Source organism: Zerene cesonia, unplaced genomic scaffold (genome assembly GCF_012273895.1).
Source record: "Zerene cesonia ecotype Mississippi unplaced genomic scaffold, Zerene_cesonia_1.1 Zces_u007, whole genome shotgun sequence".
Classification (NCBI taxonomy): Eukaryota; Metazoa; Arthropoda; class Insecta; order Lepidoptera; family Pieridae; genus Zerene; species Zerene cesonia.
In genome coordinates, this window is record NW_024045137.1 from 358,758 (window position 1) to 373,954 (window position 15,197).

A 15,197-nucleotide genomic window follows, 5' to 3' on the forward strand; every position below is an offset into this window, starting at 1 on the left:
TGGAGGAGAGGGGATATCGGGCCAATAGTTCCTAATTAATGCGTTCAAACAAACAAACTTTTCAGCTTTATAACATTAGTATAGTATGAAATTTTTTTTTGATGTTTGTCCGTCAATCAGGCTGAAACTACTCAACGGATCTTGATGAAATTTAATATACAGACAGGGTACGAGCTGACTTGGGTGATAGGATACTTTTTATCTCCATCAAATGCTCCCTTGGAATAAAACAGGAATCTTAATATCCGGGCGGAGCCGGGACGAGCGTCTAATTGATTATAATTTAAAAATATAGACAGTCTCCCCGTGTCCACGCTCGCTGTAAAGTGTTCGAAACGTCGGGTTAATAATATAATATAATCGCGTTTAAAATCCGTTAAAAAGTTTTTAATTTCTAAATGTATAATACTCGCGTAAAATCAAACACAAGATAATACTAGGTACAAATAAAACATCATTTTAGTATGATTATTTATTGATTCCACATTACATGTTATTATTATTTAAGCAGTAGGTCAGTAAGGATACGTTGGCAGATTCAGTGACTCAGATGTCAGTGTTTTTCAAATTGTGACGAACCGGTAGTGTCTGCAGGTCTTGAGAGAACTAGCTCAGTAAAGAAATCTTCATATATATAGAATGATGAAGAAAAAAAATCGTAATATTCGTTTATTTATTTGTCCCATGATAATATATACTAACATTATAAAGCTGATGAGTTTTTTTGTTTGTTTGAACGCACTAATCTCAGGAACTACTGGTCCGATTTGAATAATTCTTTCAATGTTACATAGGCCATTTTTTGAGGAAGGCTATAGGCTATATCTGTACCACGGGCGAAGCCGGGGTGGACCGCTAGTAAGTATGAAAATTGGTCTGTAAAGGAGAGGGGTTGTCGCTAAACATTTCAAGTTAATATCGCGCTATGAAAAACACTGTTTTAATATTACATTATATCCAATGTATTTTTTAAAATCATTTAAAAACAGGTTTAAATGAAATTAAATTATCTGTACAAAACGTGACACTGGCAGAATCCGTCCTCAGTGGAATCAGGAGTTGCCATTTAATAAAAAAGAAGAAAAAAGAAGGCGAAGAAATAAAAGGTTATATAATAAAGAACATAGCTGATAATATTAGGGTGAAGATATTGTTTATTAGTTTGAAGGCGCCAATCTCAGTAAGTATTGTTTTAATATAGATTTTTTATTGCATTGGATAGTCAATTTATTGAAGCATGCTATTCGCTATATAGCCTGTTATTAGTAATCATTTTTAGCAAGTGGTCTACCCTGGCTTTTAGTTCCTGAGCTTAGCGCGTTCTAACAAACAACAATAAAAAAATTTAAGTACAGATGGTTTTTAATTTTTTATTATAAAGATTACAATTGTGGAGTTTATTTCCATTGATGCAAACGGCGTGTGACGTTACGACTTACAGTGGCGGATTTACCAGCAGGCTGAGGAGGTTCGAGCCTAGGGCGGCAGATTTTGGGGGCGGCAAATTTGGGGAACGAATTTTTTTTTTTTTTTTTCACCTCATAGAAACCAAAAAGATTTTTCCATGACGGTTTTCAGCTGATGATGTGATTTCTCTCTCGCTTGTCACTGCACATTTCGGGAGTAGCGAATTTCCACTTGCATTGTAAAAATAATGTATGAAATGACAATTGTTGAGGCAAGGGCGGCAAAAACTATTCAGCCTATACCCTGAAAATTTGTAAGTCCGCCACTGACGACATAACTGCTAAATTATTTTAGATAAATTTTGATTTACAGCGCGTGGAATAAAAAAAAAATAATATAAAATTTTAAATAAAATTCAAAATCGTTTAATTTTCGCTATTTACCTTCTTTATAAATAAAATTACGGGCAAAAAGCAAAAAATCGATACAAAATCAAATAAAACAAACATATCATATCGAACTTTATTATTTATTTGTGTAACGTGACGTCACATCCGCTCCAGCCATCTTGAATACGGAACTCATATGAAATTCTACAAGTACCCTACAATATATAAAAAAGTATGTTAATAGAAAACCAAGTCTATTTCCCACACCCCCCCTTCGAGCAGGCGGACCGCTTCGGTGGCTTGTATGACGACGTTGCCCCCCCACCACTTAGGGGGAGGTAGCCTGTAATACAGAAAAACAAACAATAAACGCTTTTGAGAAATCAAATTTGAACATTTCAAATCAAATATTTGAAATTTGTCCCGCTGTAGAAGAAGTCTATATGTGGCAATTGTTAATAATCTATTAATTCTTAGTTTTATAGCATTACATTATTTAAATTTCATTTTATTAAAATATACTAGCTGTTCGCCCCGGCTTCGCCTATGGTACATATTATATAGGCTATGTCACTCAGTGCATTGCAGCTTACCAACGGTGATAGGATTTTCGAAATCGCCCCAACCGTTCTTGCGTGATAATGTTACAAACATACAAAAATCCAAAAAAAAATCTCTAGTGGAGGTTCTTCTCTTCGCTTATTTTTGTCGGCTTAAAACGCTACCTTGCTTAAGCACCACTTTGCTATTATTATTTTATTATTTTTTATTATTATTTTTTTATTTCATCTGTGTTTTTGTGTTTCATGTCACATTGTCTACAAATAAATATTTTTTCTATCTTTCTTTCTTTCTTTCGCTAAGTGGGCTATGCTTGATCCCATATAATGTGATGGGGTTATGGAATGGAAATTGTGGTCTGGAGGGAAAACTTGTGTATAGGCTATAACTAAAATAAAAAAAACAAATAAATACATACGAACATAGAACCTCCCATTTTGTCCAACTCAAATCGGTTAAAAATTAAGTAAAGTAACACGAAAATACGCTATATTTTTCACAGATTTATAAATATATTTCTTTTTTTATATAAAATAAATTAAAACAGTTTTTATAAAAAGAATCCACGTTAAACCGCACGATCCCTCGGGAATGTCTTGATTAATTTAGTTTTCTGCAAATAGTATTTATAATATTTTGAACTAGCTGCGCCCCGCGGTTTCACCCGCGTAAATCCGTATCCCGTGGGGATATCGGGATAAAAAGTTGCCTATATGTTATTTCAGTTGTCCAGCTGTCTACGTACCAAATTTCATTGCAATCGGTTCAGTAGTTTTTGCGTGAAAGAGCAACAAACATACGCAGATCCTCACAAACTTTCGCATTTATAATATTAGTAGGATTAGTCCATGAATAATACTATGCATTTGCATATATAAAATCAAATAATAAAAATAATTAAATCTCTTCTTTCCTGATATAATTTAATTGACTCTAGCTTTAAAGCGTGTTTTTTAGTTATTTTTACTCTGGATTTATTTTTTCTATGTTTTATTATACGTAAAAATTATGTGATTTAAAACCGTAATAAAAACTGATTTAAAATCTATTCTTTCCATACAATATCAAACCTTAATAATGAATAATAACAAACAATGAAACGAGATTTAAAACCGTCAAGTTACTTCCATAAATCACTCAGTGATAGCCGATAGCGTTTCGAGATCGCACGTTTGCATCTACCCCATCGTCAAAACCTCACCATCATCGGGCGTGCCCAATTTCCTTCCGCCCGCAGCCGTACCGTACTTCTCCAACTTCTCTTTCAATTCAGCACGTTTCTTTTTCTCCTTCTGTTAAAAATGAAAATAATTTCTATTTTTTTTTACAAATAAATAAATAAATAAATAACGAATAGGAAAAAAAATAGGAAATAATTGTAAAACTCAAAAAAACTTAAACGTACTTAAAAAATGGTGAAGACATTGTATAAATATATAATATATACATAGAATAAAACAAAGTCGCTTTCTCTGTCCCTATGTCCCTATGTATGCTTCAATTTTTAAAACTACGCAACGGATTTGATGGGTTTGTTTAATAGAAAGAGCGATACAAGATGAAAGTTTATATGTACAATAACATATGTTAAATTACTCCGAATTTAATGCGTGCGAAGCCACGTGCAAAATCTAGTATATATCTTATATATAAAATTCTCGTGTCACAATGTTAGTCTCTATACTCCTCCGAAACGGCTTGACCGATTCCTCTGAAATTTGGTAAGCATATTGGGTAGGTCTGAGAATCGGCTAACATCTATTTTTCATACCACTAAACGATAAGAGTAAGGCAGAACAGCGTTTGCCGGGTGCAGCTAGTAAATATATATGAAATGAAGAAATATAAATAAAAAAGGAGCTGGTGTATTATGAAGGAATGGCTCAACGGATATGTATGAAATGATGTATAAGGATAGGTATACTCTGGACTAGCTCAGGCTACGAAGGCGTTGTTATCAGCTGATATCATCATAACTGTTTTCTTTCAACAAAAGATCAAACCGAAATTTTAAAATTGTAAATGTGTTTAAGGGTTTTACACAAAACATAACAATTAAATAAAGTCAACACTGTGGCCTAGAACATTAGCATGTTTTATAAGCTATGTTTGTGACCTAAACTCCAAGCCTGCAACCTAAGACTCGAGAATGTTGAATAAAATCCAAGCCCGTGACATAAAACCCAAGCTTGTGACATAAAACCTAAGCCTGCGACCGAAACCCAAGGCTGCAAATTCAAAGTCCACTACCCAAAACCCGTCCCCCCCACCAACCTCCGCCTGTTCCTCCTGCTTCTTCTTGGACGCCTCCTCCCACTCGCGCTGCTGCCGCTCGCGCGCCTCCCGCACCGCCTGGAGACGAGCTCTACGCACCTCGGGGTCTGTAATACACTTTTAGCATATTCATTTATACTGTTATTGTTATATTTTACGGAATTATTAGTTTGGGGGTGGGGAGGGAGTTTCTGAATTGAGGATTATAATCTACTAGCTGCGCCCTGCGGTTTCACCCGCGAAAGTCCGTATCCCGTAGGAATATCGGGATAACAAAGTAGCCTTTATGTTATTCCAGTTGTCCAGCTGTCTACGTTCCAAGTTTCATTGCAATCGGTTCAGTAGTTTTAGCGTGAAAGAGCAACAAACACACACACACATCCTTACAAACTTTCGCATTTATAATATTAGTAGGATTTATATAAGTTTTTACATGTTTTATTGTTGTCACATGACAATAAGTTGTTTCAGCACGGTAATAAATAAGCCATGGCCTATGTAACTCCATAATTCACATCGTGCAATCGCTGCGTTGCGACGGGAAAGAAAGACAAACAGACAAACACACTATCGCGTTTACATTATTGGTAAGCATATAAAAACGACTATATATTGTATACTGTATATATTGTAATACTGCATATTAACAAATGAATGACTTTTCTATGTCATAAGCGGGTAACTGAGCTGATGGTTCGCCTGATGGTAAGCGAACACCATCACCTATAAACATTCGCAGAGGTAAGACCTCTGTAAATGCGCTGTCTGCTTTTAAGAGATATAGGAAAATGAAAGGATTGATGATTGGAAAGAAGGAATGGGCTGGGACAGGTGCAGAAGTGGAAACGTGCCTGCAGCTCCCCCACTCACCGTACGAAACACAGTAGAATGGAACTATTTCAAGCCGGGTTTCAGTGGGGGTGTGGCACTTCCCTGTTGTAAGCTGGCCCAATCAAATTATAATATAATATGGCAAATAAATATCAGTTGGTTTCCTCTCATAATACTAAAAAGGTCTCACAAAAACCACAAACAAACATACCAATCTCCTCCGCCTCGTCCACTAGCGCCCTCTTCTTCTGAATCCACTTGTGGGCAAGGAAGATGGTCAGCATTGTGAGAAGCAGCATCACCGGCCCCGACTTCATTATTATTTGGAACACTGGAATATAGGTTTATTGGTGTTATGTCTCCTTGAAATTATGTATGACTACAACTGAAACTATCTTCGTCTCGGTGAAATGGTTTTAATCTGGCTATGCTCATAGTATATATATAGCCTGAAGCACTTGAGAATCAGATACATATCCAATCAAGCATAATTTTTGAAATAATTGGCATAGTTCTTGAGATTAGACTCTTTAAACAAAGAAACTGCTAAGCTATGTTCATATTTTTAGTAAAGACTAGCTATAGACTGTGACTGAGTAGGTAAACACTGTAAGTTCTAAAAATTTAACACAACATAATGATTAAAAAATCAATTGAATCTGTTCAGCCATAGCAGTATTAACTGGTGTCGCTAAAACGACTTAGTTTTTAATTATGTTAATTATATATAGATATAAATGCATTTTGACTTTCATTTCTCATTGCTCATGATGCAAGTATAAGCAAATATGATAGCTAATAAAGTTGTGTAAAATATAATTCAGAAGTTAATAAAGATAGGTAAATAACATTATTTATGTGAAAAATTGTTTCAATTATGAAAATGGGTACGTAATTCATTCATTTCTTTTCTTTTTTTGTTTTGGATTCACATATCATTAATTTCGTAACAATGTAAATAAAAACATACCTGAAATTGGCTCCGACGTCATTTTCTCTTGTGTTTCCTCTACCAGAGGCTCCATTTTAATGATTTGTGACAATCTGATAAAAACACCCACGCTGAAATATTCGACAGTTTTAGGTCATTAGACTTTGATATATGATAATTAGTTAATGTTACATTTAAAATCAATTAAATGAATACTTTAAATGCTAAATTACCAGAGTGAACATGTATTGTTTTGCTGCATACAGTCGGGAAGTAAGAAATAGCGAAGTATTACGTACCAGGTAGTCAAAAAGTATGATATGGGTATTCGATATGAATTCAGAATTATATTAGATGTGGGTATTCCAAATTTGATGGAAAATCAATACTGCATATCACTTGAAGTTATTGCACGGAGAAGATACCTTTCAAAAACCGATGCTCAAAAGTCAACATACAAAAACATGACGTGTTTTGCTTTCAGACTGGTTTGTGTTGACACTTGACAATTAAATCAATGACATTGAATCAATGCTGAAGTTTTTTTATGGATACTATGATAATTGAAACCATATTTTTCAATTCATGTTTAGATTTTTTTAAAACTACATTATCAATAAGTATCTCGAGCTATATTGTATTTTATTACATTACCACATTATTATTATATACTAGAAGCTCGTCCCGGCTCCGTCCGGATATCAAGATTCCTGTTTTATCCCAAGGGAGCATTTCATCGGGATTTAAAGGTTAGTATCCCATATACCAAGTCAGCTCATACCTTGTCCAATACTGTAATATACCAAATTTCATAAAAATCCGTTCAGTAGTTTCAGCGTGATTGACGGGTAAACAAACAAACTTTCACATTTATAATATTAGTGTGATTAGCTACATAAATATGAAACATGGTAAGAGGTCACCACCATCCATGAACATTCGTAGAAGCAGTGCTTCTGCAAATGCACTGCCCACTTTTAAGAGGTTAGGTATAAGGTGAGGATTGAGAATGGAGAGAAGTAGGATAGTATTTTCTTGTGTTTGATTTTACGCGAGTATTATACATTTAGAAATTAAAAACTTTTTAACGGATTTTAAACGCGATTTATTCATTATATTATTAACCCGACGTTTCGAACACTTTACAGTGAGCGTGGTCACGGGGAGAAATAGGATGGTAAGGGTAAGGAAAAGAAAACGGGCCTCCGGAGAATAGACAATATTTTATCACGAGGCGGGATTCGAACCCGTGTCTTTAGTACAAATCGTAGCAAAATAAATATATCAAATCGAAGTTTTCATTGCCCTGTCATACTATTTAATGTTATAAACGCGATATTTTGTAAAAGTTTATGATGTTCTGGACATATGCTAATTTTTTTCCCGGGCTATCTACTTATATTAATTATCATGAATAAAAATAATAAAAACGTATAAAATCATACCGCGATGCATAAATTCACTAGATACGCCCCGTGGTTTCACCCGCGTAAGTCCGTATCCCGTAAGAATATCGGGATAAAAGTTGTATATATGTTATTTCAGTTGTCCAGCTGTCTACATACCAAATTTCATTGCAATCGGTTCAGTAGTTTTTGCGTGAAAGAGCAACAAACATACACACACATCCTTAGAAACTTTCGCATTTATAATGTTAGTAGGAAGTAGGATAGTAGGATACATTGCGTGGCGACGCCTTACCACTCACTGATCCCGTTCTAGTGATAAAATTTCCTCTACTCTTCGATTCATATGCCTATGGGATCATACTTACCACTGTAGGGACATACCTCACACGGCGGTGCACGTATCAAGCACGGTGGCTTAAATAATTTTATTTTATTTATTTAATTTTTTATTTTATTTATGTAATGAATTTGTGTGTCACACCTACCGCAGATAATAAAACCACAGATAATTTACAAAATATTTATTCGTTCATTTTGGTTCGGTTGCCAGTGGCATATATATTTACAAACTCGCCGATATAACACTTACAACTAGCAACACACATTATATACATTCGAGTAAGTACCTATACAAAAAAAAAAAATGGCGGCAATTTACCTACGTCATTTCTTGGCTCCATAACATTCCGTATTTTCTTTTTTCTTGTCGTCTGTCTGTTTCACATAGCTTTTTATTTTAATCGTATAATATAAAGAAAATAGACTTTGACATAAAGTGTTTACTCTTACTGATTAAAATACAATTAAATATTTTAAATAATCACACTTTGACTGTCCATCTTGCTGCAAATAAGAATCACATCATCAAAGTAATTTATATATACAAATGACGGAACCCATCATCACCCATCTCCGACTCACGCCAAGTCGGTATTTAACTTGTCAAAATTTTCATGCATTTATCACGCAATTTCAAATATAAGCTACAGAGACAATTTGAAGTAAACACAACTTCACTTCAAATTATTGCATGAAAAGGTCGACAATTTATATATGTATAAAAAATCCGATCATATGTACATTTAATCAGAAATCAGTTTATCGTTTTAACGGTTTGACAGAATAATGGACTCTCATAAAATACCATATCGCTTAATTCTTTACAAATAAGACACCAGATGGCGCTATGTCAAAACTGTAAGTAAATTGATATTGCGTGCGATTTTAAAGTGAAACTTATTATCGTCTCAAATGTTTGTTGGTCTGTGTATCGCATGTCGCGTGACGGTCGGCCGCGGAGCTGGGATCTGGGATACAGCGGAAGGCGCTCGTCAGAGCAGCCGCAACCAATATGGCGGCGTCTATAGTTCCATCAGCTGACCGTCATTTAAATATCTATCATGTGAAAAAAACGTTTCACTTTTACCGTGCTTTCATAAAACCATACAATCCTTTTTTTATTTCAATATCACATACACACACACACACACACACACACATATGCATGTGTGTGTGTGTGAATTTTTATATATATATATATATATACTAGCAAACCCGACGAACTCCGTTTCGCCACCAGATGGCTTCGTTTTTCCCGCTTTTCTGTTGAAATTTTTCCTGAATTTTCTTTGTTACAAACCTCACGGAGCCTGAGACCTTTCCAACGAATGCAAAACCGTGGAAATCGGTTCGTGCGTTCTGGAGTTATAGCGTGAGGAAGGAAAACCCGACTTATTTTTATATAGTAGATATATATATATATCACGGATTTTGAATTATCACTTCATTTTATTAATGGCAGTGCTATATTTATCGTATTAGATAGTTTATAGAGTTAAATTTTTCAAAAAATCATTTTATATCTCATCTTTATTATCAACGAAACAATATCGTTAGTTTTGTATAACTACACTTCGCCGAATGAATGTATGTTGGTTACTCTGAAATGGCTGGATTTGATGACTTTTGTGATATAGATAAATAGCTGCGCCCCGCGGTGTCAGCCGCGTAAGTCCGTATCCCGTAGGAATATCGGGTTAAAAAGTTGCCTATATGTTATTCCAGTTGTCCAGCTGTCTACGTACCAAATTTCATTGCAATCGGTTCAGTAGTTTTTGCGCGAAAGAGCAACAAACACACACACATCCTTACAAACTTTCGCATTTATAACATTAGTAGGATAGGATGGTTTGGATACAATTTTAATGATTTAGCTAGAAATAAAATAGAGCAAAGTGTAGTTATATCAATAAAAACATAAATCAATACTATTAATTATAATATAATTGAACTATTTGTATTCAATATATAATTATAGAAATTGTGCGTCACTCATTAAATAACGAATTAACTACTATTCTAATTAACAATAATCATTAAATAAGTAATGTTCATTAAAAAAAAAAAAAAAACGATCTGATGAAAGGACAAAGCTAGCATATATCTGTCTCTTCCATAACACGAATAAAAAGCAGTCGTTAATTAGATTCTGTATCGTTCATATTTTTTTAAATTATCTAATAATTATTTTCTACGGAAATACTCACAGACTCCCCAAGAGTGGAGGTGGGGGGGGGGGGGAATTGAGGTACCATTCCAGATTCTAAAACGGGACCAAATAACAATAATTCCCTATTAAACACAAAGAGCATCACGACAATCGATTGAGACCCGCGGAGTCGAGAAACAAACAAAAAAATATATATATATTGTTCAATGCCTCTTAGACGTCGGTCACAAGGGCATAATCGTAGGGTCAATGACATAATGTTTCACACTGTATAATCACTATGAGTTTTTACATTGAGGACATTAAAAACAATTCTAGATTTTCCATCACAGGGTAAAATAGGACACTATTACTAAGGCTTCAATGTGCGTCCGTCAGTCTGTCTGTCTGTTTGTTCATCTGTCTGTCATCACGTCATCACTTTCAGCGACACTGTTCTGTTGACATTATAATAATAGATAATAATAAATCTAAGTCAAGCAACGGTTGCCACGGTCATAAATTGGATGGGTGACCATTTTTCTTATCCGTTTCTTATTATAAAGTTTCATAATACGAAACCTACTTGGTATCGCGAGTGCGACCTTCACTTGAACCGATTTAAACCATATTCTTGTGTGAAAATAGAGATTTCAATAACAAAAATATCAAAGATACAGTTTAGAGTTGAATTGAACAATGAATAAATCGCGATTTGAATCGGTTTTATTATATTTAATCATAATTAATGATCGAATTATCGGTAATTTGACGGGAGACACCCTGCACATGCCGGTTTTTACAAATTATTAAAAAAAAACGTACAATATTTGACACTGTTTCACGTGCTTATACAAAAATAAAAAGAAAAAATATTACTAACTATCATTCAATCATTTAAATTTTATATACAATCGATAAACACCCGAGCACCTAAATCAAAGTGTAACCTAAATAAATTCGGTGACTATCGCTGCTACGCTACTAAATCTCACCAGAAACGCTACAGCCGTTAGGTGGATAAACCAGTGTCATACATACAGTACTTATATTGAGCCGATTTTTTTTTACATAATTCTTATCAATAAACATCACAATTAACTTATGTTATATTTTTTTACAAATTTTTGTCCGTCCCTAGTTTCCAACGAGGGGTCATTCTTGCATACAGTTAAAAAAATCTAAAAAAGAAACACGTTCTCAGCATAGAACTGATTGAATCGTCTTTCGTTGCTCTTATACAGAGTACACATAAGGAATTTTTTCTGCGGCGATCCTAGTCAGGATAATAAGATAAATATGTCCCTTTAGTTGGTCAAAATCGAGTCTAAACGAGTCGATTACATAAAAAAACAAACAGGTGAAGTTAATAAAAGCATGTTAAAACAGGTAAAAATCCGATTAAACCATGTTTTCATTAAACAAATATGTTTTTTGTAAAAAGCATTTTACTATACATAAAAACAAAAAAAAGAATTATCACATTTCTATCATTTAATATATAACTGAATTAAATTAACTCCACATAGAAAATATGTAAACGGATAAACTTATATTCAGTTATTTTTATATTCAGCCGACTCACATTATGTACGTAACTTAAAATTACAATGTCAATATAATTAAATATATAGTATAATAAACATAATTCACATAAAGGGCTGTAATTAATAACAGTTTATCGTCAAAACAAATACATTTTACGTGTTATTGTAATATTATATATAGGAAATTCAATTTATTACATTGAAGTCATAAATTCCATACGGGACTATGTGATAGATATAAATTTATATGTATATTACGTTGCAAGTCATAAATCCCATACGGGATTATTTATGGGATAAATTTATATCTATCCCATAAAAATATGTCACTAATCAAAACCTTCAACATACTGAACGCAATTGCTATCATTTGAAAAAGTACCCTCAAAAAATTGTATTAACACTTTCAAATAAGTATGACTTTATTGAACCACTAGCTGCTCGCCCCGGCTTCGCCCGTGGTGTACATATAGCTTATGTCACTCAGTGAAGTTGTAGCTATCTAATGGTGAAAGAGTTTTTAAAATCAATCCCGTAGTTTTTGAGTTTTTCCAAACAAACAAACAAAAATACAAATTCTTCATAATATTACTGTAGAAGTGTAGTCAAATAACTTCAATAATGGCAACTATCCAAGACATTTTTTAGAGAAGGCCCTACAACCCCTCGCAGGGCCACTCGACCCCCGACCCTACAACTGACATATCACAATTGTACAATACATAACTATGTTAGTGTAAACAGCGTTACACAACAACCCTTAATTTAGTGGACGACACCTAATGAATACCGAATCGCCTAACTCACTGCCTGCACTTCGTACACTTAATAAATGGAAAAAACTATACACCTTCGCGAAAAAAATAGAAGAGACAACATTAAAAAACTTTATTACATTATAGTTATATCCCATTTTGCTAACAATAGTAATTGATTTAATTTTTAGTTTTATAGCATTGAAATGCTTTATAAATGAGAAATTTTGAAAGAATAGAAAAAAATTTGACCACGAGACGGGATTCGAATCCGCGTTTTTTCCAAACCGTAGCAACGTCTAGCCTCTCAGCCACCCGTGATCCCGCCACAGTAATCGAATTTCTTCTACACTTTCGGTTTTATGTGCCTGAATAATATTATGCATAAATCGCGTTCAAAAACCGTTGGAAGTCTTCAATTAATAAATTAAATTCATTTATAATGTACTAAGTGCAAACGCGGAGATTTTAGACTATTGCATACGAGCATACGAGTTTAGTTTCAAAATCGACACTCTCGAACCTCGAAACACCTTTCACCGGGGGGTCAGACTCCAGAATCAACAACATTTACACAATACAATAAACAAAAAATCGATTTCGATATCTACACCTATAAATAACTTACAAAACACTATTACATGTACATACAAGTGTCCTTTCTGACAACACAACGACTCCCAACCCCCAAACACAAACACTGAACACACAGGGGCTCCAAGCCCTACGCACTAGTCACGATCTATTGAACACAATCACTTAGGGGTTTCAATTCGCACACACTGAAGACGATCACTTATGGGTTCCGACCCCACTTAGGGGTCGCCCTCACGACGAGTCCACACAATCGTCCGGTTGCGCGAGCCGCTTAACGCGGCCCCGATACGATATGAACAAGGGGCTGGCCAACCCCCGCAGCCCCCTCTCGAAGGCCCTGTATTATTCGCGCAGCAGGCCCCGCGCCTTGGCGGTGAGCCGGCGCACGCGGCCCCGCGACGAGATCGACACCGGCCCGGGGCCCGGCGAGCCCCCCGAGGGCGGGGAACCCCCTGCAAATAGAACCATCAGCCTGGTGGTCAATGGGGGTCCGTTTAAATGGTGTGTTCAAATTGATAGAATAAATAACAATTATACAAGCATAGTGGTAAATGGAATTTGTTATTGTCTTAGAGATAATGTTGCTAGACATATGTTGCTTGTTAATTTTAAAGCGCATAATTTTTTATATAGAGCGATGCAATTATTTAATATTTATAATACTATTATGAACTTATGATTCGCCACATTAAAACTATCGTTATAATTCGGGAGAAAGTAGTATTTTAACGTTATAAAAAGTATAATTAATCAATAATATCGTTAAAAAAGCTAAAAAAAAACACGCTTCAATGATGTAATCTATAAAATTGTCTCTGTCTCTCTTTTTCTTTAAACAGACAATACGTAAGGAAAATTATATAAGCGATCCGACCAATCAAATTGACCAGCTCGCACTGATGAAGTACGAGCTGGCCCATTTATTTTATACTAGCGGTCCGGCCCGGCTTCGCCCGTGGTACATATATAGCCCATAGCCTACCTCAATAAATGGGCTATCTAACACTGAAAGAAAGACTTTTTCAAATCGGACCATCAGTTCCTGAGATACGTGCGTACAAACAAACAAACAAACAAAATTATCATCTTTTTTTTAATCGTAAATTATTTTGGCGTTAACTTTATTAAAGTCTTCATGAAAACTGTTAAATTCGTACAATTACATTGGAAGAAACTAAGCTTGTGTTAGTTAAAACTGTGTTACTGAAAGCTAAGCAAATAGCTTTATAATATTAGTATAGATTATTTAGTACCCCTACCCCATAAAAGCGAGCTGCGCATGCGCAGAGCCACTACCTCTGCTCTATTCACGGGCGGTGGTGATCGCTTACCATCAGGCGAACCACCAGCTCAGTTACCCGCTGTGACATAAAAAAAATGTCACCAATCCCCACTAATATTATAAATTCGTAAGTAACTCTGTCTGTCTGTCCGTCTGTTACGCTTTCACGCCTAAACCACTGAACCGATTTTGATGAAATTTGGTATTAAGATAGAACTGACCTTGGGATAGTACATAGGATGCTTTTTATCTAGAATTCCACGCGGGTGAAACCGCGGGCGTAAAGCTAGTCTCTGATAAGTGTACAGTGTGTCGACGAATCTGTCCTTTTACGAGTGGGTCAAAGTCGAGTCTAAACGAATCGATGACATACAAACATACAGGTGAACGCACGTACCGTTGTGGTGCGGCGCGTGGCCGTTGAAGTAGTTGTGGTCGTTGGTGTGCGGCGCGCGGCCGAGCGGCGCGCTGGGGCCCTGCGGGGGGCACACGGTCGGTTATACAGCGTCCCACATGTCCCACATGTGACCCACACGGGGTGTCACAAAAGTGGTGGCCCATATGAGACCCACCAAACGCTTTATTTTTAATGAAGCGTTTGTTAATTATTAAATAAATTTGTGTGATTTCTTTTATATCATACAGGATGAAGAAGAAACTTTAATGTGGGAGTCGAGCACGCTTCGGCACGAATTGGGCCAGCTCGCACCGGTGAAGTACCACACC

General features: G+C 35.4%; 2 protein-coding genes across 4 annotated transcripts in view; both read right to left on the reverse strand.

Moving 5' to 3' along the window:
- Positions 1–1,356: 1,356 nt before the first annotated feature.
- On the reverse strand, positions 1,357–6,885 carry LOC119839035 (translation initiation factor IF-2-like). 3 transcript variants are annotated; one of them, XM_038365205.1, is made up of 6 exons: positions 6,627–6,882; positions 6,433–6,524; positions 5,674–5,793; positions 4,632–4,738; positions 3,559–3,649; positions 1,357–2,139 (listed from the first exon to the last, which is right to left on the reverse strand). In XM_038365205.1, the coding sequence occupies exons 1-6, from the start codon at positions 6,653–6,655 to the stop codon at positions 2,051–2,053; spliced, it is 528 nt and encodes a 175-aa protein (XP_038221133.1). In that variant the 5' UTR covers positions 6,656–6,882; the 3' UTR covers positions 1,357–2,050. The 3 variants fall into 3 exon arrangements, with proteins under 3 accessions (XP_038221133.1, XP_038221134.1, XP_038221136.1); XM_038365206.1 differs by having other exon boundaries at positions 6,693–6,879; XM_038365208.1 differs by lacking the exon at positions 3,559–3,649 and having other exon boundaries at positions 6,627–6,885.
- A 3,745-nt stretch (positions 6,886–10,630) lies between these two features.
- The window catches only part of LOC119839003 (PH-interacting protein), a 33,745-nt gene continuing 29,178 nt past the window's right edge, over positions 10,631–15,197 (reverse strand). Inside the window, exons 39-40 of the mRNA XM_038365171.1 lie at positions 14,869–14,947; positions 10,631–13,641 (exon numbers count right to left, since the gene is read on the reverse strand). Coding sequence (XP_038221099.1) covers positions 13,532–13,641; positions 14,869–14,947 — 189 coding nt within the window. The 3' untranslated portion in view covers positions 10,631–13,531. The remainder of the gene's footprint in view (positions 13,642–14,868; positions 14,948–15,197) is intronic.